Here is a 25,181-nt window from a genome sequence, read left to right on the forward strand (position 1 = left end):
TGGACTCTATTTAAAATGGAAATGAATTCATAGCACTGAGTTTCATTTTGGGACACCAGAAAAAGGGAGGCACTACACAAAACCAAAACATAATTTAAAAAAAAGGGATCTGATTTATGCAGCTAATGCACTGTGAGGAACCTGCTTTAACATTTTTTGCAGTTTGCGGTAAAGCAGTTTGTCTTTTAGATCAGACCACACAGGGCAGCCTTCACTTTCCTCATGCATCAGTACATCTTGGGCAGTTCACCTCTATTCCTTCCTTCGACCTTTTTTGAGACATATGACATCTGCACATCTGGAATACCCCTCAAGAGTTGCAGTAATGGACATATCCTGACCCAGTTGTCTAGCCATCACAATTTGGTCCTTGTCAAATTGTTGTTGTTGCTTTTCTTACTGGAACCTATCAGTTTTGAGAAAAAAATGCCAGCTTTCTGCCGAATATATCCTGCCCACACACAGTCATACATAAGAGATAAATTCTCCCTCTCTTAGTCTGGAAATATTTTTTTTCAATTTCAGGTTTTTGTTAAACTGATTTTTGATTTTAAGTTTAGCTTCAAACAATGATTTCAATGTTTGAAGCCAAACTTAACTTTCTATTAAAGTAATCCAGTCCTGATTAACAAAGTCATTAAGTATCACTCTGTCTTTATTCTATCAGTAGCTCATTCAACCCACCTACTAAGTTGTGGATTGCAAATATTTAGAATAGGGGACAGAAAATAAAGGTTTGTTACATGTAATCTGTTTTTATTAGTCAAAAAAAATGTGCTAAAGCTGAAAGTATTTAATTTTAAACGGCATGTTTACTTCTCTATTGAATATTGAGATTTTTTTCCCTAGTCTTACTTCAATACTGTAAGATATAACAAAGGTATAGTCACAACAGCTAAATTATTCAGCACATTTTGAATCACTTTAAAATCAAACTAAATGTCTCTGATACCTCCCAGTGGATGTGTTCCCCTCAAATGTCCAGTAGAGGTCCCTCTAACTCCAGAGCTGAGATAATTTCTGCAGTTTTACAAAAATTCCTGTGCTTGAATTCATTTTTTTTTGTTTTTTTTTTCAATCTTTCATAATATATAGTTGTCTTACTGATTGCAGAAATGCTGTCAGCAGAACTTCTATTGTCTCCAGCATACCATTCAATGCATTCACAGGTCTACAGAATGAACAAACCTCACCTTTGATTCTGTGATCAAGCGTTGGGAATCAAAGGTGAGGAGTGAACACCTCCAGCACAGTTTGGTGTCAACATATATTTGGAGAATTTCTACTTTTCCCTTCAGGGTGAGCTGCTGTCAAGTACCAACTATAATTTATTTCTTGATACAATGGTAAGATTCGGAAACAATGTGCAAAAAAATCTTATAATAAAGATATTTTTATTTTAGAAAATAACAAACAAATAACAAACACAAGACTGTGTCTTGTACCTGACTGTATGAGCCAGTACCATAAAGCAGGTATGATCAAGTCAAACCTTCAGTCATTTTTTTCCACAACTATTGGAGGTCAAAGTTACATAAAATTACACATATTTAAAAATGTCATTACATGACCAAAGTAAAACCAGCTTACAATCTTGTACCATGTGTATTAAAAGAAGTCTGACCATGTAAGAATCAATATATGAAATTAACATATGTACTATTTACCTGCTCTCATATGTACACAATGTACAATTTGTTCTTAATTACAAAATATTCACTCACAAATATACAAACACTTGGGTTTACATAATTATATTATTTAAATCTGTACTGATTAACTAATGCTTCTCAGAAGCATTTAAGAGCTTGAATGTCCTGGACATTGTAAATAATATCAATACATATATATATTTGAAAAAAATAATTCACAACAGAAGCTAAATAAAATTATAAAGTGAAGGATATTGGCAATTTAATTAATTTCCCAAATGAATTATGCTCAGCACCTAAAAATATCCTCCTTTGCCCATGTGCAAGTTGAAAGGCATGAAACTGTTTTCAGAGCTCTTTCACAAAAACAAACTGTGCTTTTGTTCAGGGGCACTGTCTGTGCAATTCATGTGAGCCGTTTAGCAATGACTCAACAGCTCAGTCCTGATCTCAAAGCTTAACAGACATAACAGTTTCAGATTTTGGTTTCTGGTCCATCTGTGATCAGCGGCTGAAAGGAGTTGCGGATCCGGGCAGCTTCTGCAGCGCAAAGATGACCAAATGCTTTGTTGTACCAATCTGGAGTCCTTCCCCTGAAATCAAAACCATATTCTTAATACCACACGTTAAATAACAACACATGGCAAATGCATTCATTTTGTGATTTACATTTAGATTTAAATGTCTGAAAATCTAGAACAAATTATGTTTAGGTTTACTTTAAGTCAACTCTGCAGATGTGAGTTAGTCTTGACTTTCCAGAGCCACACGGTTCCAGTAGGTAGGTTGACTCCAGGATCATAGCTCGAACTCCTTCTGTAGCAGAGGAGTCCTCATGCTCTATTGATACAGAAACCAATGAGCAAGCACCCTTGGGCAAGTCTGTCCTCCAAGACCTTTGCAAAAAAAAGAGAAGAAAACACAAAATCAAATTTTATAGCCTATTAGAATTAAAAGATGACGTGTTGTTTATTTATTTTTCTAGCTGTTGCTAACCTGAGAACTACAAAGTCCCTACTGGGATGAGGAGGCATGCGGCTGAGGACATACTGAAACACCTCAGTTTGTTTATCCAGTGTCTCACACACTTTCCACTGAAGCAAGTCCATGTCCCACAGGTGGCGCTCCCGCAGTACGCGGTTTAACACAACAGATGGTGGCGCTTCCACTTCTACAGATACTCGCCAACGTCTTAAAGGATTTCCATCCCCCACCTGCCAGAAATGCACAAACATGGATGTTTAATTCATTTTAAATATTTTGTTAAAGCAATCACTAAATTTTGGTTTGGTGATATATAATTGAAACAAATGTTGGGTGCTTGATGAATTTGCTGCTTGACAATTCAAACCCCCATTTTGTTGTCAAACACTGCCCTTTCATCCCTTCCAACTTCCATTTGGTACCGAAAAATAAAGTTATTTTCTAAAATCAATAGATTACACCAGTTTATGATACAAATGTACATAGAAATAACTCTAAGCAACATCCTGCTGGATATATTTGACAGAGAGCTAAAACCATTTTATTTTCAATTTTTTATGCAGTACACTATAGAAAGTTACTTTAAATAACTAGTTGCCAAATTGGGCATGAAATGTTCCCCTGCGGCAGGCGACTTTGTTTTATGACCAAAAATATGGAATGTGAAAAACTACAAAAGCAGGAAATGCAGTAGGGGCAAAATTACCAGCAGATTAAGATCAAAAACAGAAAAAAAACCACCCACCTTTTTGTAGTACAGCTCTGTGTTATCTGGACTGCTGCATGACACCCAATATTTGGACTTTTCTCTGGCCTCTTTAAGGAAAATTTGTAGTCTCCCTTCCAAATGTGTTTGATATGTTCCATCCTCCTCCTCCAGCTGTCTGCACAGCTCATCGATTGTCGGTGCATGTAATTCGGCCTCCACGTAAGAATTGCGTGACTGAGTAACCATCTCATGAGGGATCTAATGGGTAAACCAAATTACAGGTCAGACTAGATCCAAATGAATACAGGAGAGGGTGTTGCATCCAGGGATGAAATATTTTCAATTTTCAATTACTGGTTCTACCTCAAAGAGATGATTGCACTCCATGATCATATGAGCAAGGCCCTGAGTCGCAGCTAAGTTTTCATTCAGATCCTTCTGGTCCGGCCTGCCTGTGGCATACTTTTTCTGCATGGCCCTAGAGAAAATGGGGAAAAAATTTTCAATTCTAACAGAGTTCAGTACAACATCCTAAATAAATGAAGTATAAGCCCCTTTCTCCCCCTGTTGAAACGCCTTTGGTCCTTTTAAAGAAATTTTAATGTGATATATTTACTTTGTTTGTACACAGCTTGAGCTTCTAAAACAGCAAGCATAAAAAGGGTCATAACCTCAGTAAACTGGCGCTGAGAGAGTAATCTAATGTACCCCTAAGGGCTGAGTAAGCTCCATAGCACACTTCAAGCCATGGTTTATGGAGTCATAGTGAAGATAATTACACAGAAGTTAATGAAACGCGGGCAAACTAAGCTCATTATACACTTTTTTTTTTTTTGCAGAGGCGCTGAAAGGACAGACATTAAATTAGATGCAATGCAATAATCCAAGAGAAATTACTTTGGTGATAGATTGTCCTTCCTCATTATATTGAGGTGAAACAGAGAAGGGGCTAGGCACACTGCAATGTTCATGGGTGTCATCTGATTTTCCTCCACGGAAGAAGTGACATCACTCAGAAAACAGAGGAGCGTCTGCAGCACCTCTCGGTTTTCATCCGGCATCAACATTATGGCTGCTTGGACAGCTTGTAACCTTTGATCCTTTGGCACATCTGCAAACATAAAATACAACATTTTACATTTCTTGTTGGACAACAAAGAAGGAGATAAAAAAAATTATCACCAATAAAAGAGAATGTTATGCTTACACTGGTAAATGTGGAGGAATGTCTCCCCTAGCTTGCTGGTGAGCAGAGGTTCAGGTAGATCCCTGAAAAATTGCTTCACCATGTCAGCCACATCATAGGCGGACTGATCTTCATAATTCACATTATCTGGAGAGCTTTCATTCATCTGCCTTAAAGCATGAATTCGGGACTTCACCCCAGACTTTCGAAACAGACCCACCTGGAAGACAAACAGAAATCCTTTAGAACAGAGGCACTTTCAGTGCATGGAATTCATTCACAGCATTGTATCAAATTACTGCTCAATACATTAGAATACTGTAAAAATGTTTACTTATTTAGTAATTAAACCCAAAAACAAAAACTGTCTACTAAGATTCGAAAACAAAAAATACATGAAACAAAATTATCCCCACGGAGACATTATGTGGTGGCTGTGTTATGGTTACACAATCATATAAGCCAAAAAACACAACAGAAAAGTTCACAGAGTGCTGTACTCAGGAATACCAATGGAAATTAGAATTAAGGAACAAACAGAGGAAGAAAAGCGCTCATACATAACATAGACAACTGTATTGTGAAGTACAACCCCTTTGTGGGTTTTAGGGATTTTGCAGTTGGAGCGCTTCAAGAGCCACGACAAACAGATGTATTGTGGACATGAGTTACAGCTGTCACATTCCTAGTAATAAGCCATTCCTGTAGTAGGAATGTCAGAAGCATCAAAACTGAGTCTAAAAGAAAAAAGGTCTGGACATTTCAAAGTCCTTCTTTTACATAAAGGAAATTTTGCATTTGAATCCAATTTAGTTAAAGTCCAGTGTGAAGTTTTCACACTCAATGATGGTTTGAGGAGACATGTCCTCTGCTGCTCTCAGCAGAGTGTGTCCTCTCAAATTCTAAGTTTTGTGGTCATCTATCAGAAACTTACTGACTATAGTAGCACTACAATTGTTTGGCTAAATAACTTTCCTAAACCTCATAGAGTATCTATGCAGTACAGTCATGAAAATAATAAGGGACCAAAAAACTAACAATGGAGACGAGATGGACGCCGCTATTAAGACAACCTTGACTTCTTTACCACCACAGCAAAGCCACAGGCTGATTGTAGGCATGTGAAATGGCACTGATGCTGAAGTTCATCCAAAATGACCCCCATCAAGCTTTGAGTCCATTTTCCGTACAGTACATGAACTTACAGTTTCTCCTATAGATAAAGAACATACATCTTAACGTTGGGAGGTTACTGACCTGGTCAAGACACTGACTTCTCAGGTATCTCAAAGCCTGCTGGAGGCCAAGCGGCAGGGGCTGACCGGAGCGCTGCACATTCACTATGAGTGGCACTCCGAACACATTCTTGTCCTTATAGTCTGGTACCTTCATTCTCTTCATAAATTTTGGTACAGACCTAGAAACATTAATGAATGTTATTAATGAATAATCTTTAAAACATGCATAAAAAAGAAAATCTAAAGTTACTAAACAACAGCCAGTAATAAAGGAAGGTCATTTCAACAATTTTTTTCCCAAGATAATCAAACTTCTTTACACAACAAAACAAAACACATTTAAAAAGATTTGATAAAATACAGGTTAATTAATTTTAAAAAAAAGTCTTTCTGATCATTAAGACAGAGCATTATTGTTGCCTGTGTGTTGTTTTAATAACACTTACCAAGTCCACCCATGCTTGTTAGACATGGAATATTTTTCCATGATTGCTGTAAGACGCAAGAGAGAAAACTTCTGTAACAAACTCAGCTGGCCTGCTGACTGGTTTGTAATTTGCAGGGATGCCATTGAGTGACTGAGACGATTGGATATCTGGAAGCTGGGCCATCGTAACCTAATGCCAAAGCAGAAAAAAAGTTTGTTTTTGTTCATAACATGTTATTATACATTGGTACAGCCTGATTAAGCACACTGTCATGAATCCTACCTGTTAGGTCTGGTGAGTGAAGCACCAACTCCAGAGTCTCTCCGTTCCCTGAATCTGGTAGATTCGGTCTCAGCTAATGATACTTTGTCTCTGTCTCCATCACCAGGAGTAGTCTGGCTTTCGGTGACAGAGTTTTCCTCAAAATCTAAAGTGATCTGACTAGAGGACTGCAGCCGTACCGTATCTTCTTTTTCCCTATCCACCTGCATCACCCCCTCTCCTCCAGGTAGGACATTTTTTGACCAGTGGTCCACTATCTGCTGCAGACCATTTACATGTAGCAGTATATCATCCAGGTGAGGGAAAAGGTCTTCTTTCTCCAAGTCTATTAAGTCTCCAGTACTGGCGTACAAGTGTGACCCAGGAACATTATCGTAGACACTGATTCGGCTTCCTCTGGAGCAGCATTGTGTAACAGGTCTGGATTCCTTTCTGCATGAAATTAGTGTGGAGTCCAGGTGCATGCTTCCTGTATGCCAGTTGATGGCTCCATTGGTTGGGGACAGACTTTCTATGGATAGCGCTTTGGGAAAGGTTCCTGGCTTATGGTCTTTGGGAATGTGGACTACTAGATCTTCATAGGAGCAGAATTCATTTCTGCGGTTGTGTTCTGCGACTTTGTTCATTTGGTTGCCTGAGAAAATGTCTAAGTCCTCTAGATACATCCCACTGCGCTTGTGGTCAGCACGGTGAGGCTTTCGTTCTTTCAGACTTGGTGTGCTGACAGTGCTGCCACTGGAATGACTGCTACCCTCACTGCCGGACTGTGGTGACAGTATTCTGCCTGACGGAAGTTCTGGAGCTCCAGCATCACCATTTATGATCTCGACACAACGCAGCGTCTTCAGTGCCTGAGCCTCCTGCTGCATGACAGGAGAGCTAATGATCAAAGTTTTCCGATCCCTCACTGACGTTCCTTTAGATCTCAGGGTTTCCATGCGCTTCAGGAAGTCTTTGGCACGGGTGCAGCTAAACTTGCCTTGCTTGTCAGGGATAGAGTGATAGTGGGAAAATTCTTTGGGGATGTGAGGCATTGTGAGAGATGTAGAGTCTGGCATCGTTGCAGAATCGGAGCAGGTGCGATTAGAGCAGTCAGAGTCTTCCGTGCTAAGGCCCCTTCGACCACTGCCACCGCTGCTTTCACTGTGCAATGATGAGACCTCGGGCTCACTGAGATCCGTCAGAACACTCTCCCTGCTGGTCGTACTGTGGAGAGGCAAGCCGTCTTTAGATGTTTGGCCTCTTTCGTGCGTTCTAAGCAGACAGTCGATATCCTGTAATCTGGACCAACGTTTGCTGCTCCACTCAAAGGTCCATTTGTCACTGATGGCGAAGAGGTCCTCTTCATCTGAGTCTTCACTCTAGAGATAATATTCAATTGCATATTTAATGAGACATGTACAGTAGAAGGAAACAGTCTGGTAATTATTCAGTGTAATTTTGTTTTATCTAACAATATTTAGCCTAAGCCGGTGGTTCCAAAACCTGGTCCACATACCCCTGCTCTGCATATTTTAGGTGTTTTCTTGCTTCTAAACAGCTTAATTAAATTAATATGTGATGGGCAGGGCAGGGTACTTATCGACCAGGTCTGAGAACCAATAGTCTAAGAAACCCTAACTGGTGAATCACATTCTAATGGCTTTGTAAATTTCCAGATGGCTTCCAACATTTTAAATAAACGTCAAAAGCTTGAAAGGATCCATATGAAAGTCTTGCTCTTTCACAGCCTGAGCAAACCGCAGCAATGTCTCAGCATATTTCATGAAAGAAAAAGAGTAGAGGAAAGTTGTTCTCTTGGATTCTTTTGAGCTTTTGATGTCTAACTAAAATGTTGGAAGCCATTTGGAAATTTTCAAAGTCATTAAGCATCTACATTCACACACACACACATAGACTACTTTGCTAATTGAACTAATCCTTTATCCATAATGCCAAAAACTGTTGAAAATGCTAACTTCATAATAATTTAGTCTGTTTTGAAACTTGAAACCAACAGGAACTGCTTTCTCTCACATCTGCTGTGAAACTTCCTCTGCTCCTAATATAAACAATTATTGATCGCTTATCGCAGGAAGGCTGGAAAAAATGTTTGTAATACAGTTCATAAATCTTTTATATTACAGTGCTTAAAGATCAATCACAATCACCTAAAATCTGTGTTGGCAAATTAAATTTTAGAAAAACTATTTAGAAACAATAATATTGTATAGTTAAAAGAAATAGCTTTTACTTGTGAAATAAAACATTTATAGCTTTTCACATCTACACCAGGTTTCAATTAAATAATTTACTGTTCATAATATCATACATTCAACAAATGTTAATCTGAATGATCAAGTCGCTGTAAATATAGTATGGCAAAAATATTTAATAATGTACATTACTTTCTGCTTAAATAAGATATATAAAACATGATAAACTATGATACCATGTAAAGTAGATGAAAGAACAACAAATTTCTGTTTAAAGTGAGAAGGAAATCTGGTCACTCTCACTACAATATGATATTAAAAAAATTTAATTTTTTTACAAAGTCAAAACAAAACACTGGTTGTATGGTATTTTTCAAACAGTAGCTATTATTGTAGAGTCATACCAAGAAACTGTTTGCAGTTAACTAAGCAACATGTTAATAAACAATCAGGAGTTACACTCACCTTCTTCTTTGGAAGATTCACATCAAGCTTCATAGAGGCACACTTGTTGAGTGTGTTAAGCCGCCTGAAAGAAAAGATGGAAACTGAACTGAACAAGCAGCCAAAGCATGACAATAACTCTCGAATGAACGTACCAAAAATAGATTTCCATTCAGTTCTGAGAGCTGTTTGAATGTTAATCTGATCAGGCTCCTCTCTGGATGCACAACCAGACCCCTTAGGGAAATGGACCTGGTCAATATAATAATATCCTTAATCTAATAAACGTTAGTAATTGCCAGCTATTTGATTCTCTTTCTGTTGAGTCTGAGTTGAGATGTTGGTGGCTCGAAGGGCTGCCTGGAGTATTTTTATTTTCAAATTTAGATAAAAAAATGTCAAACCCTACGGACTCACTCAAAGATGACATCACGAAGTGTGGTGTTGAATCATTCTTTGAAACCATCCTGTACATTATATGCATAATATTGTTTTTTTTGTTTGTTTGTTTAACAGACTTCACACAAAAACTTTGTTCCCTAAAAAATATAGCATAGTTAATAATTCCTCTTTTACAAAGGTCACATAGAGACAGATGAAACTGATGTTTACAATATGTGAATTAAATCACAGGTCAGGGATCAGAGCATGTTTTCTTTGTTCAGCTAAGGAAAACTTGTCTGTGTTGCAAATACAATATACTTTGCTTTCCAAAAGTATCAACACGCACTTGAACAATAATGTCTTTTTTAATAGCTGGATTGAGCAGCGCTCTCTGAGATGTTCAAAGTTTCTTATTTTGTGTTATAACGTCACCCTGCCCTGTGCTTCTCCGCAACCCTATATGTTTTTGGTTTCTCTTCATGATCCAACCTTCACATCACATTTCCCATGAAATTCAAATAAAACACATCAAGGTTTGTTGCTTTAATGTGAGAAAATCTGAAGAGATTCCAGATGTATACATTCTTTTGTGAAATACTGGAAATCACAGCACAAACGCTTTTTATGGATCAACCAAAGAAAATGGGAAAATACACACAACAGATGAGCTGACTTGTTGCAGAAAAAAGTAACAAATTTGTGGAAAGATAATCAGGGGTTGACTGCTCCAGATTCTTTTTCAAGCACGCTGTTATGGAGGCTCTAACTGCACTCCAAAGCTGTAGATGATAGGGGTTATTAAAACAAGACTTTCCCATCATTGTTACTGAAGATAGCAGCATACGGAACTAAAGAGAGGATTTCCAAGCAGGGGGGCCCTTTATTCCACACGCCTAAAGAGCTTTAAATGTGGTCGCTAAAATAAGAGGGTACTTAGCTGGAGATCAGAGGCTGCACTAGCATGTATGAAATATCTATCTGTTCAATTAAAGGAATGCATGGTATGCAGGGTGGCATTTATTTTTGCTCTGGGACTGTGGTGGCATCACTGACTAAAGGCCTATTCTTACGTTACCATAGTGATGGTGGAAAGTCACGGGCAACATCACACTGGAGGTGGAACTGTTTCCAATTGTTTCCTATTCATCCCGTGGCTAGTTTGGAATGCAGATGAGTTGCTTTAGGGTTGTTTAGAGTCACGATATGTTGAGCGGTGCGAGGCACCACTAATGTCTCCTGGTTCCCTCTTTGGATCGTTTCCATAGTTACTGTAGTTGCTTAAGTGCTGTTTTCATTTTTACTTGGGGGGGGGGGGGGGGGGGGGACCTACATCGGCTCTAAAAAGCAATGTGGAGGCAACTGTCGATGGTACAATTATTTTATTCTTCATAAAAAATCATTAACCCAAAAGGGAAAAAAAAAAACATTAAGTTACTGTAATGTGTTTGAGAAGTGATTGGTCTTGACTCGGTCTCGGACCCTAAAGGTCTTGGTCTTATCTCGGTCTCGATACACTCTGGCCTTGGTTTTGTCTTGGTCTGGGTTAGGTGGTTTTGACTACAACACTACTTACAGGACCATGTCCGTCTGCAGATTAAATCCTATTAAAAACCTGTTGAGTGATTTGAAGAAAAGAGTGTATAACAGAAACATAACCCTGGACTGAGGACAATGTAGAGAGATTGTGAGACACGGAACGGTCAAAGATCACTTTTTCTGTTTGCTCCATTCTTGTAAACTGTTATGGGAGAAGACGAATAGCTGTTCTGCTGGCAATGGGGAGTTGTATAAAGTAATTTAAAGTAAGGGTACCAATAATTTTGCCATAAAAACAATAAGTTCTTAACATAGAAACATTATTTTTCTCTATTGAATAAATATCTTGGAAGTAAAAGTGTTTTGGTCCTCAATTTTGAATGCTGCTTCAGTCACATACTCCTTAAGTTTAAAGTTTAAACTAGTTTAAAGTAGTTTAAAGGATTCTACACATCTTTACCAGGGAGAGCCAAAAACTATGAGCAACTCTGCATAGATTCTTCTACAGATCCACAATTATATCTTCTTCCACTAACTCTCATTTTATTTAGTGACTCATTTCACTTACTTGCACAGAGTTTCCACCAGATCTTTGTCCAGAAAGTCATGATCTCTTTTCACAGGCGTGATGTCAATTGGAAACTGTGAATCTAAAGGGGGAAAAAAAACAGAAAACATGTGAGTGCAAAAATCCAGAGCGAGTGGTATTCTTAACATTCCACTTTCTACAAGTCTTGTTTAACACAAAGGAAAAATTGAAGTGTCTGGAAACCACAATATTCATTACAGTGGTAAAAAGGAGCCATGAAACTTTCTGTAATTTGAATGAAAACAGACAGAATTAGCCCAAATAACAGAGCTAGCACTTGTGTGGGCATTGCGACTTGCTCTCGGTATGAGCTTCATGTTACATAACTTAAGAGACTGAATCTATCGTTTCACTAAATTCATGTGAAGTTAGTCTCTTCTCATGGAAAACAGAAGCTACAATGAGCAGCTATGGCTCGACAAGGCTCTGCCTGTTCAAAAGGGCAGGGATTCAAATATATCAAGGGCTTTAAAATATGAAAAAACTTAATAATGGATTTATTTATTAATAAGGTTTTTAACACATAACATCAGCATGAAGAATTCTGCATTTTGACAAGATTATCAGTTCCCTCTTTAGAAGTTTTTTTTTTTACTTTTCCATAAGCTGTCAGGAGAAAAAGATGTATAGCACTACTGCACATCAAAAGTCTGGCCTCAACACAGAGATCTGTGGGAGTAAAGCCCCTTAAAGCTCTGATAAAACCAATTTCTTCCTATGACTTCAGGCGTCAAGCACAGCAGACATGTTTATAAAGTACTTATTGGATGGAAGAGATTAGATTTTTAAAAGTATCTGATATTCTGTTTGTGTTGTGGTGTCTGCAGATCTGCTCGGGGCTCCAGCTTGAAGGCTTCTTGAGAACAGCACATGCAAGATGTACAGGGTTCTGTGATCAGTGTTTGAGAAAGACCAGATGACACGGCACAACTATTTACTTGAAAAGGTCACAAACAAATATTCCCATTTTACATTAGATCCAAAATAAAAAATGAAACTTTTGGTTCATTGCAGAACTGAGTTATCCATGTGCAACTTCATTAGTCCCTAGCTTTCAACAAACAATTCTCCCCCCTGTGATGATGAATGTGTGTAGGAGTTTCAGTGAGTGCTTTCATTACCTTCAAAGAGCTGAGCATACTGGGGAAATCCTGCTGCCCGCAGCCAGTCACACGCCTCTTTTGCCTCAATTTCTGCAAGGCAACAACAGAGATGAAAAGTGAAAATAAACCACATTCATTGAGATCATTTTCAATTTGAACAAAACCACCAAAGCATTAATCAAAACAGCAAAAAAAAGAAGAAAGAAAAATCCCTTGGCACCTTTTTCATACAGAGGCAGGTGTAGAAGGACCAAATGGATTCCTCTTTATATGCAAAATAGGAACATAAAGTACTAACTCCTTAAAGAGAACTTCCATTAACGCGGCAACTTTTTGTAAGACAGCACTTACAGAGTGTTACAAGTGTTGCTCCTAAAAATGAACAGATTATAATATGATGTTTTAAAAACACAAAACATCCGTCATACCATTCCTATGGATTAAATTTGTTATAAGACGAGAGAACACACATCTTAAAACAAGATGTGCTCTACTTTTTCTTCAGGACATCTATAAATTGGCTAAGAAATAGATTTTGAAAATGTTTATATGTGAATTCATATACCTCAGATTAACAGATTACAAAAACGAAGTTCTGTGTGCAAATTACATAAATGCTCATGGCAAATCTGTTAATAACAACAAAACAACTTTTTTTGTTTTGGAAGATTTTTTTCCCACTGTTGAAAAAACATTCACCTAAAGGATAGATTTATTACTGAAAGATGCAAAACAACTTAAGATGATTGTCAGTGCTCTCCAGCTCCAAGCTAAGAAACGCCTGAAAAAGCGGTGATCCTGTTCTCTGGATCATAAACTACCTCTCGTGACCTGCAGAGTGAAGCTATCAGTGCCACTGATGGTCTGAAAAGGAAAAAGACTGTTGACACCTTTCCATTAATGCTAATAGAGGTGGGGGACAATTACCGCCTACATGAGAAATGATACCTGACACATCAGTGCTACAACCCACAATAAACTACATTAGGAACCGAGGCAATAATAATGTTTCTTATTTAAAAGAGAATGACTAAAAATACAATATATCAATATATTTTGTTCAGATCAGCAGTAATGTTTAGAATGAAAATCACCACAGTTTAAAAAAAATTCTGTTCTGGTGTAATTTCTCAAGCAAGTGGCTTCATCTCAATTAATTTATCAAGCAAATATGATTATTTTATGTCATCACAGAGCAGAAAGTCAGAGGAAGATCTTTGGCTCTTTAACTGTGATATAATCATAAAGTCAGGCTACCAGAGTCAGAAAGACAACAACAACAACAACAACAACAACAAAAAACTATGAGTTGACTAAACTTACCAGAACCAATCTTTAAAACAATATCATGTCCAAATGAGTCTTTGTACAGATGGGGGGTTTTTATGTTTTAAAGAACATGAACAACTTTGCTCTTGACTAAGAGCAAACTGCACATAGATTCATCTTCAGCTAAAAAGGGAATCACTAAAGCAAATCCGAAATCTCAGCTCCAAATTGTGACCGGCACACAGCAGCTGCAACATGCACCGCAGTCATTCATCCTACAGTTCCACATAATTACAGAAAATTATCTCTGTGTAACTCACCTGTGCTGCTTTGCTTCCAGATGATGAAAAAATTCAAAGAAAATTGACTTTGTCTGGTTTCAGGACTGACCAACAACTGAATAAATATTAACAGCTCCCTCTGTCCTTGGATGTCTACTGTTTACCCCTGAACCAGGAGATAAGTCAACATGTGTTTGCTGCCAGGAGCCACTCTGCTGTGTTCCCACCTGCGTCAGCACAAGCTAAAGCCTTTGTGTTCTGCTAGACCTCCCTCCCAGGTGAATAATATAGGCTCTTTATTATTCAACTGCTATGCATAGTGAGAGTGTTGTCAGGCCCTTCTGTGTCCCAGGACCTCAGGTTGGACCACTGAGAAACAGTAACAGGATCTGGGAATCCCTCTGTTTTGCATTCTGTAACATGATAGTGAGACATTCTGTCCTCTCATCCTCTCTCCAAGGAAATCTCTCATGGATAAAAGACTGGGGCGGGCATCGTGCCAAAGAATGAGAACTTGTGTTTGCTCTTCACAACCTAAAGCTTTAAAGCTGTCTATGGTATAGAATTACAATTTCACAAAGAAGTAAAACTCAGTTTGGCTGCCACACAATGGAGCAAAATGTCAAAAGTTGCGTGCGGCTGAAGCACCTATGGAAAGGATGTCATTGTCTACTCTATAAAGAATACTTGTTATATAATTCACATTGTGGACATAGCTTGTATCAGCTCTAGGTCAACTTGTCCAGTCAAAGGTTCATGCCCTCATTTCGTACCTACATGTTGCTACCTTGTTTCTTTCTATTTCCTGTAAACAAACCCTTCCATATCCATGTAGTTAAACTATTGCCATCTGTTTCTTTAGTCATGTATTTCCAATGAATTTGGAAATATATAGTCATAAAATACTTAGATTTTATACTAAGTTCTGAAAGCTTAGAATCACTTTGATTCTGATCCTTATTGGGGCCTGATGAAAAAATAACTTTCTTTGCTTTACAACTTTCTTACAATAAACTATGAGTAGAATATATATTCCCAAAGTTGGCATGAACTGACTCATGGTTGATACAAAGTCAAGCTGTCAAAATTCAACCATTACTTATCTGTTAAAATGTAAAATTTCTAAGCATTATTTCATTCAGTTGTATACTATCTGAAAACTTTGTGTTACATTTTGTTTGTGTTTCTAATGCTCATTTTTAACCCCTCTGCTGCATAAAATATGACAGATTAGGACCTGATAAAATTAATAGATAGATAACAGATATTATTTGCTGGATTTAAATAGCCATTAATTAATCAATAGAATATAGAAAAGTACTTGAGCTCATGGTAGACAGAAACACGTCCATCTAAAGCTACAAAAGTACACAATGGCAAAGTGGTGAAATGATCAGCACAGATCACAGATGGTGAGAAGAGCCAGAGTTAGCACTTTTTTTAAAACCTTAATTACATTCTACTTTATGTCTAAATGACAGATCACAAATCATACAATTTAATAAGCAAGCCCTACTTTTTAAAACCCTTTTGAATACAAACTAACAAAAAAACCCCCAAAAAACAATACAAGATCACATCCATTGTTTAAGAACCCTTGAATCAGCTGACATGCTGGTTTCCTGTCAGTGAAAAATAGTTGCGTACTCACGGGATATTTTCATCATAGAGCCAGAATAGCTTCTACATCCATCAAGAGTTACGAGTGTCTCCAAACATGTCAGAGCATCTTCATTCCCACGCTGAGCCACATTCCTTTTCACTGTCTGAACACAACTGGCAGTTTGAAGTCAGATCCACAGCTCCTTACTCTTTCCATTTCTCTCTCTATCTACCCCCCAAACCACCATGTGCCTGTCCCAACACTGAATCTATCCTTTAACCCACCCACTTTACTGTGGCAGGCTCCCACTCACTCAACCCCCCTCTTCCTCATGTACTCCTTGTGCCAAACCCTCCTACCCAGCTCTGCCCACAACAACTCCTTCATATACAAGTCAGCACATTTTTGGAAAAGATTGGAAAGATTGGCCAAAAGATTGCTTCTTAATCCCGATAGTTTGTCTCTCTATTTCAAGATGAAGTCTTAAAAAATTTTCAACAATTTCCTGAGTGAGGATTTGGCGAGACGAAGGTTATCTTTCACAGCCTTTCGAGCCTTACTCCAAAAACGTGGTAGAAAAATTCATGTGGGAAAGGTTTCAGTTAAATAAACTAGAATGGAGTGCAGCTCCAGATGTTGTTCCTAGGGTTCAATGGAATGGAAAAAACGTAGACAGCTGAAGTCGGGGAAAACCATGACATAAACCGCCAGCAATCAGAAGCAGTGAATCATGCTGGAGCACTCAGCTTTTCAGACTGAAACCTTCTCTGTTTCAGTCTCTTTGTTTGTAGGAAAATCAGTGAAGGAGATCACTCTGTCAATTGAATAATTAGATCACAAAGAAAAAGAAACATATCAGATAATAATCCTTATTACTGGTAACCCAGCTACTAGAATAACAAAACATCTAAAAGAGATCGACATAAATTCATAAAACCTTTTTACAAAATAAAAATTTAAAGAAAGTAGGCATGGATATTGTCACAGTATGATAGTTCTGAGTAAAAATAAATTGTACAATATCTTCCCAAAATCTATAACTTACTCCAGCTTAAAAAAAAGAAGAGAAAAACTAGTCATAGCTTCTGATTTGGCTTTCTTATAGTAATAAAGCCAGGGGGAAGAACAAGCTATTTCCATTTATTATTATTTGGATCTTTGCTACATACAATTAATCAAAACCACAGAATAAACATTCACTAAAATATAATGTTCAAGTAAACATACTAATTATAGAGTGCTATTCCTTTTTATAGTTCTGCTGAATTGTAAAAGAGCTGAAATTAGCTAGACAGTCATTCCTGAATAAGCATATAATAGCTACAGTATGAGTGATGTTTGTTCGGTTTATGCAGTTGAATGTTTTCTCTCTTGTAAGCAAGGGAATGTTGCCGAATCCTTTCAGCCTGCTGAACAGCAGTGTGCATCAACAGGTTGGGGTGGGACAGCATTGTGTTACTTTATAATTAACATAGCTGGAGAAAACTGCAGGAACTCAGTCAGTTTTACTGCAGTCTCATTAAGTGAACTTTGAGCAACAGAAACATGATGAAAAATATTTGTGGTTTTCAAAATGTAATGTTTTAAAACCTATTATGCCCTAATATTGGCTACCAACCCATTCCTAGAAGAAAGACAAGAAAATAATCTATTTGAAAAAAAAAAACAACCTCATGCTATCATTAATAAAGTCCAAGATGAGCCAGCCCTGGACTGACTTTGTGAAGGAAATATTGACCTACTTTCTAATTGGATTACAACAGAGGAAATGGCCAAATCTATATCTAATAAGAACACTTTGTTTCCTATCTTTGTATGTGAAGGCACTTTAGTTTAGTGGGATTTTCCAAGGTTCTGTGATTACATAAGTAAACCATACCCATCCATAATTTCCAATCATGTGAGCAGATTTCCGGATGAGGCCTGCCTCCTCACTCTGTGACGCTGCTGCCATTTTTTCTGTACAAGTGCTTTGGCCGGAACTGGGAATTTATCTCCAAGCACAAAAAGGATGACATAGGTGATTCACTTTAGTCACCATAAAAACAAAGCATTTACCGGTAAATGCACTTAGCACTTATTAGATTTTTATAGAAAGACAAAGGGCCATAAATTGGAGTATAATAAAAATCTCTGGGCTTTCTGCTACCATTATGCATTACCACGGAATGAATCAGCCAGACAAGAAAAGCTCCAACCGACCATTACGATTGTCTGTTAAAACACCTGGAGAAAGACACACAGAGGCAAAAATATGAGAAAAAAAAACAGACACTACTACTACTACTGAAGATGCCGTCATACTTGGAGAGACTGTAAGAGAGGCCACTCTTTTCCTTTATGAAGGAAATTGCATACAGACACTCACTCACAGTGAGAAGTCAGCTTCGACTAGACAGACTGCCAGGGGAAACACAGAGACCCCTCCTCTAAGTCTGCCCCAAAACCACAACATCTGATGTTTCATGCCCAAAATAGTCCTACATTCCTTCTGTCTCTCAGTTGGCAATTGTTCACATGGCAGCAAATGGGAAGCTCAAATTATGATCAGCGATAGCTGGAAGACAAATTTGATGGCAGATAAATACCGAACTTGTGTATTCGGGATGAACAGCAGAGCTGTTTTTTATTAGTCAGAGATTGCAGGCAACATTGTAAAATAGAAACATAATGGGACATGAAAATGATGTTATGCAAAGTTTGAACTTGAAGGAAGGGACTGCTGTGACTGTTGTGGAAATGATTTACTCTTAGTAATATGCCCTTTAATCAGTTTTATTCACTAAAGTATATTTAAATCTAGTGATAACCAATGGCGATGTGATACTCTCCTGTAAAAAAACTAAACCCTCCTTTTCCATCACCACCTGAGGGGATGTAATGTCAGTTCTATTAGTTCAAGGGGATTTTAGATTGAACTTCCTAAAGGTCAAAATAATTACATATTATTATTACAGATTATTGACATCTGGTAGGAAAAGCACCAGAATTCAGGGAAATGGGTAACTATTCATTCAAAACCCTTTTCTTGGAAAGACATTGATTATGGATAGTTGACACGGGTCAGTCTGAGTTTCCCATTGTTTTATAACACTAAGCAGAAACGCTATGGCTTCACAGTGTTGACACAAAAAATTCTAATTAAAATGACATGCCCAGGCTGAATACAGGGTGGGTTTGGTTGCCTAAATTATAACCTAAAATTTTGAATTATAGCAGTAACAACAGCTTTGCAAAACTGTTGTTGGTCAGTTTAACATAATTTATTTGTCTTTTGGTTTTTATAACCAAAATAATCTGAGCAAATAATTTTAGGTCATTAATTTAGACAATATTGATTTTCAGAAAATATATTTTTTTACTTTATTCTACTGTCTCTTGTGTTTTACCCTGTTTTATTCCTTGAGTTTTATATGTTTTATCTTATATTGCCCACTGTAAAGCACTTAACTTGGGAGTTATTGTAAAGGACTATAAAAATAAATGTAATAATACCATTAGAGTATTTGTGTTTTCCAGCCTCTATTTTTCTAATGTTTTACCTGTGATAATTCCTAACACCACACAGTAACTTCTTCACAGCATTTGAGGCAAGCCGGTGACTAAAAAAGTTTAAAGCATTTTGAGCAACAGCTAGTTTGTTTCCATCCCTGTTATTTATTTTATGAAAACTCGTCGTCTTAAATCTTCATCTATAAAAACTGCCAAAGACTCACTCCAGTTCATTCTGAGCTGCAGCAGTAAAACATATGTAGGAACATGACATGAGTATGCATGGTCTATGGATTAAAATGACTGGAGAAAATTTAGTTCTTTTAAATGTAAGAAAGTGACATTTTATCAATATTTATTTGAGGTTCTGCAAACAGATCTCCATAAATGCTTTGCATTATAAGTCTAGATCCAAACACATCTTATAGATGGCTGCCAAACTGGGCCCCTGATTCACCAAAAATAATGGTGACTATTCACAAGGTGGATTAACAGAGCTGCACCCCCTGTAATTCACCTAATATTGTGGGAATAAAACCTTCCTATTATTTGTAGTAGGTCTTAATTAACCAAGCTCTACATGTTCCTCAGACTCCAATATCCTCTACACAGTTTCCCTCAATTATCAGCAAAACAGGAGGTGCCACAGCCAAATAACACAGCGCATACTGTGTTGGTAGCATTCCTGGTATCTATAAACAAGAGAAGCTGCTGAATTAATGAGCAAGAGTAAACTCTTAGAGATTGTCTGCCGTCATAGGTGAGTAACAACACAGTGCTTTTGTTGAAATGACTTTGTTGTTGATGGTGTGACTGGCACATGAGCTAGCTGGTTTCATAGGCCAAGTAATTACAGAGAGGCAGTGTTGAATCACCCGGGGACCTCGAGTCCCCTGTTTGATCCTGCAAAGTGCCCTAGGATCCTGTTACCCAGTAGTCCACATGGGATGTAGATTTTAAACGGTCACTTCCAGGGTGTGTTGCTAAGGTGCCGGAGCAAAATGTTCTAAAATACAAATGAGCCAGCAAATCTTTGGACCTGCTTTTCATTGTGCTTTGCAGTGAAATGAGGAGATGTCCTTTCAGTGGACCACGTGTCTCTAACAAAGAGTGGATGAAACGAACCTCCACACCTCCTGCAGCTCAGAGACCAGTGGAAAAACAGTGAAACCCCAGATCAGTACCCAGCATGGATCACAGCTTGGGATTCTCACTGTATAACATTGAGTTAGTATATTCCAGTTTCACAATAACACAATATTTTCCATAAATAAAAAAAAAACATATTCTAATTGTTTTTGATTAAAAAAAGAAAATCATGTATTATTTCGATTGCTTAGGACTTTGGTTCTCTAAATAAGACTTTTCTTGAACTGTTTCCGCTGGGTCAGCCACCACCACTGTTGATCAAACTGCCAAGCCAAAAAGTGAACTTCCATGCTAAAGTATCACAATCTGATCCAAAGTAAGCAGACAAATAACTTTTTTGCAGTTTTTCACAAATATTTTTAAAACTGAGAACTAGAAACTAGACTTCTCACGTCAATATTTTTTTGTAGATGCAGTGCATCTTAAAGTTCTGCTTTTGTTTGATATAAGCTTCTTTTCTGTCAGTTTCTGGCAAATTGTTACCTAGAAACTAGAAACTATTCTAAACTAGAATAACTTAGTATAGTTGGTGACAACTGTTATACTAAAGGTGACAACTGATTAATGTATGGTGTATGTCCTATGACTCCTAAAGTGGATATTCATCATCTTTATTGATGACATTCAATACCAAGGTAAATAAAAATAAATATAGCTGTGAGAACATAATTATATCAGTTTACTTAATTACATTCTTGTGTTTTATAGTTTAGAGAACACCTTACAGCCTGCTGAGCCAGTGGGCAGCAACATGTGGAGGAGGCGCATTACACTATGCTACATTTATCCAGAGAAATGTATATAAAAGTACTTTAAGCCATACATTTTACTTTTTTTTTATCCGAAGAGTTTTTGCGGCGCTAGTGTCTTGTATTTTTGCGACAGTAGGCAGACAGGAAGGAGGGCGAGGAGAGGGGGGAAGACATGCGGCAAAGGTCGTCGGGACCAGGAGTCGAACCCGCGACGTCCGCGTCGAGGACTAAGGCCTCCAAACATGGGGCGTGCTAACCCCCTGCGCCACCACAGTACGCCCCTTTTACTTTTAAATCTCCTTATAATGCTACAGACCAACTCCACAGATTTCAGACAAGTCTTTTAAATATTTCCACTGGGGTTCTTGTCACGTGTGGCTCAATTCTTGACCCTCTCTGCTGGAAGTCAGATCACAGATACATGCTGCTTTAGTATAAACACAGTCTGGTTAACGACTTATAATGGGTCCACTGGTGAAAGATCAACCTTTCATTTCACAGCAGACAGACACACACACACACACACACACACACACACACACACCCACACACGTAGAGCTTATTGATTCTGAGTGCAAATAACAACTATATGAGCTGGAGAGCTGCTGTTATTGACCATTGCCAAAGCCTGCTGGGTCAAAAGTCACCTGGCCTGTTTTCATCTCGAGATCCTGTATTGAATTTAAACAAGATCAGCACAGCTGTGGTAACACTCTCCTTCACCTCTGAAGGACACCCAGAGAAGGGGGTTCTTTCATCTTCAGGGGAAAACAACCCATGAGCTCACTCCTTCTGTGCTGCTCTCTTCCTTTTATTTTTCAATCAGCTATGGTAATGTCAGCCACTGGTTTCTGTAGTATTCACAGGTCTCCAATCACTTCACAATGCACAATAAGACTCATCCGGACCTGAACTCAGATGCTGTTTCTTTTGGAAAGGTGGTCACCGGGAGTCAAACTGATTCATGGATTTTGTGCTGTCTGAGAAAACAATGAGATTAAAGCTTGAATGGGGATTTACTGTCAGTAGCATGTGGGAGGAGGTTAGTGTTTTATGGGAAATTACTTCAAACCATCTTTAAAGGAAATAACACTTAGTGTTTCAAGTCACTGAGGAACACTTCAGTGGAGATTCCCATCTTACAACAGCCTTCCAGTGAAGCATTAGCAAATTATCCCTGACCTCAACTGTAAGATGATAGCCCACTGGTTCTGACTGGCTGTTGCAGACTGATGTCAAATACTGGGACACAGCGTTTGAGCTGCGTTGCCCCTATGCAAGCTTCAAAGTCCAATCAAAAACTCCACAGTGTCTTCTTTAACCTCGTTACTGTCTCACATTTACTCAAGAGAAAACCCTCTAACAGCCACATGTTGAAACCCCCAGGTTGCTCAGCAAACAGAAAAGACCAAAGGAAGTGTCAGCAACACACACAGGTGTTTTTTTCCCCTCTTTAGTCACACTAAAGGAGCCTATGACACATAAAATATAAAAGACTTTAAAAAGAACCCTTCCCGTTATTACAGGGCTTTTGATCAACAGTGCAGAATTCTTCAGAAATCAATCAGCTGAGCTTCCTGTAAAATATATCATGCCAAGTTCAAGCTAAACACTTCCAGACACTGGACAGTCCTGACAATCATCTGAGCTGAATTTATAAAGAGTTTGTTTTTGCTGATAAAGTCATCATGGTTGAATTTTGGAGATTTTCTCCCTAATTATGTCCAGATAGGATCAAATGAAGACATGCAGCTTTCCTCCACTAGTTGTGGCCTTTGCTGACAAATGATTTCTTTAATACCGGAGATGTGACTTTACACATTTTTGAAAAAGCAAAAATGTTCATTCATTTCATTTTGGAAAACTTGGATATTTTAAAACTTTGACATGCTTTGTCAAAGTGTTCTTGTGTTTTATAGGGGGTAATATGAGAACAAAACAGTAAAAATAAAAACCTCTGTACATCACTATGATGGCTGAAATCATAAAATCTCATTACAATGAATTTAACATTGAGGGGAAAGTAAAAAAAATGTAAAAAAAGAGAGGGGTATGCACTTTGGTAATAATGTAACTATGAATATCTGTGCACCTTATGATGTAAAGAATGGAAACAGAAAAAGAGAATTGTCTCAGACGCATGAATTCAGTGAAAATCTTTGTTTCTTTTTCGTCTCAGTAAGTCAAAGCTATTTTTTCAGTTGTCTTTTCAGCTACCTCCCCCACAGCTGGTGTCTACCGTTTCCCATGTGGTAATGGAGTTAACTGTATTCCCCTAACAAGCTCTACATTTCTATTTGCATCCTAATTTGAAGTCCACATCTCCTTTAATGTGAAACTCAGTAGCCTGCATGCCTTGCCATGTCACGCTGCTTTCCCACTTCTAATTTACGGTTGTGTGACTGTAATTCTTTCGTTCCTTTGATAACTTATATAAACACTGTAATTTGGTTTTCCAGCAATGCCATATGACATGACTTAAGGGGACTATGAATTACTAACAAGCGCTTAGCCAGCTGACCTGAAATCATGACACAAACATGGAAAAATATTGACTGGAAAGTCTATAAGATGTGGCACCCACACAAATTAAACAGCTCATGCTCAGAAGATCTAAAGCATAAAAATACTATAATACACAAATTACTTTTATCAGAGACCACGGCACAGTGAGGTGCAGAATACGGGGGAAACAATCAAAGAAAAACATCCAGGGAAAACTCCTCTGTCGAGTCCCGCAGAGTTTCATTAGGTCCTCCTTCCTCTCATTTGGAAAGTTTCCCAGAGGGGTCTAAGTGAAGTTTCCTCCTTCTCTTAGAATGGCCTCAGAGAGTCAGAGGGTACAGAGGGGACCAATGATAGAAAAAGAGCCCCAACCGTGAGAACCCCCTCTCAGGACGTCCACCGTTAAGGACGGAGCCATCCAAACGGATGCTGGTCCTAATTAACTACATGAAAGAGCAGCTGGACTGCATCAACAGCCTTGCAGCACTTCTGCAACAAGCTGGTAAGTTGCAACATAGAGGATAATACAGGCAGCCTGAATTATTGTATATGAGGAAATAAAGGTCACTTTATAACTACTGCAGTCCAGCCATTGTTCCACTTGATAGACACAGCGTCTCCCACATAAGTGGTGAAAGTCATAGTTAAAAGTTAAAATAGAAAACTAACACAGAGATGGTGTGTGAACACAGGAGCTGATTGACTGCAACCCTCACGTTTCTACTGGCATGAGATTAGCTTTTCTACCACAGGGGGGCAGGCAACTGTTGAACTTCGACATGTACCATATGTGCTTACCATTTAAGGGTAAATTTTTATACTTATTATTATTTACAAAAGCCTAATCAATTTAAAACTACAGTCTTATTATTAGAAATCTCCTTCTGTTCCTTGTAGCTGCACAAAAAAGGGGAACATAAACAAGTGACAAACCTATCTAGTCCTAATCTTACTTTTTTAGTTAAACAACCTGAAGGTTAGCGTATAGTTTGTAATCAATTGGCCTAAATGAGTCACTTAGGCACATACGTGTGGTATCCTGACATGTGTGAAATGCTGAGGAACTAAGCACTGTACCTTTCAAAGTTAATGTGTAACTTTTCATTCCTGTTACAATGCAGCAGAGGCATTTCTGAAAAAAGCTCTTGGTAAATGATTAGCTGTGCACATGTGGCAGCTGTCAGGACAAACGGCTCTTCACGTAGACCACAGTCTCCGTCTGCAACAGGAATTTCCAGAGAATCTTTATGGATATGACCTTTTAAGAAATTTAGTGGAGAAACTGAGCTTGGTCCTGATTGCTAAATTATGTTAAATGGCTGTAATCTGCACACCAACCAATCAAATGTAATGCTTTTAATTTTACTCTAGCTCTTTTGCATAAATAATTTTGCAGTTTT

General features: G+C 38.1%; 1 protein-coding gene across 5 annotated transcripts in view; it reads right to left on the minus strand.

Moving 5' to 3' along the window:
• Positions 1 to 1,377: 1,377 nt before the first annotated feature.
• The window catches only part of LOC102232522 (stAR-related lipid transfer protein 13-like), a 66,703-nt gene continuing 42,899 nt past the window's right edge, over positions 1,378 to 25,181 (minus strand). For 3 of the 5 annotated variants that reach the window (XM_014475722.2, XM_023350776.1, XM_005796806.2), the window contains 13 exons: positions 12,749 to 12,820; positions 11,607 to 11,688; positions 9,140 to 9,203; positions 6,480 to 7,840; positions 6,216 to 6,386; positions 5,789 to 5,948; positions 4,553 to 4,751; positions 4,243 to 4,456; positions 3,709 to 3,823; positions 3,382 to 3,603; positions 2,649 to 2,866; positions 2,372 to 2,548; positions 1,378 to 2,245 (listed from right to left, as the gene is read on the minus strand). In XM_014475722.2, coding sequence (XP_014331208.1) covers positions 2,128 to 2,245; positions 2,372 to 2,548; positions 2,649 to 2,866; positions 3,382 to 3,603; positions 3,709 to 3,823; positions 4,243 to 4,456; positions 4,553 to 4,751; positions 5,789 to 5,948; positions 6,216 to 6,386; positions 6,480 to 7,840; positions 9,140 to 9,203; positions 11,607 to 11,688; positions 12,749 to 12,820 — 3,173 coding nt within the window. In that variant the 3' untranslated portion in view covers positions 1,378 to 2,127. Of the gene's footprint in view, positions 2,246 to 2,371; positions 2,549 to 2,648; positions 2,867 to 3,381; positions 3,604 to 3,708; positions 3,824 to 4,242; positions 4,457 to 4,552; positions 4,752 to 5,788; positions 5,949 to 6,215; positions 6,387 to 6,479; positions 7,841 to 9,139; positions 9,204 to 11,606; positions 11,689 to 12,748; positions 12,821 to 14,319; positions 14,435 to 15,931; positions 16,592 to 25,181 lie in introns of those variants that run through there. The other 2 variants (XM_023350777.1, XM_023350778.1) reach the window with 2 other exon arrangements.

Source organism: Xiphophorus maculatus, chromosome 18 (assembly GCF_002775205.1).
Source record: "Xiphophorus maculatus strain JP 163 A chromosome 18, X_maculatus-5.0-male, whole genome shotgun sequence".
Lineage (NCBI taxonomy): Eukaryota > Metazoa > Chordata > Actinopteri > Cyprinodontiformes > Poeciliidae > Xiphophorus > Xiphophorus maculatus.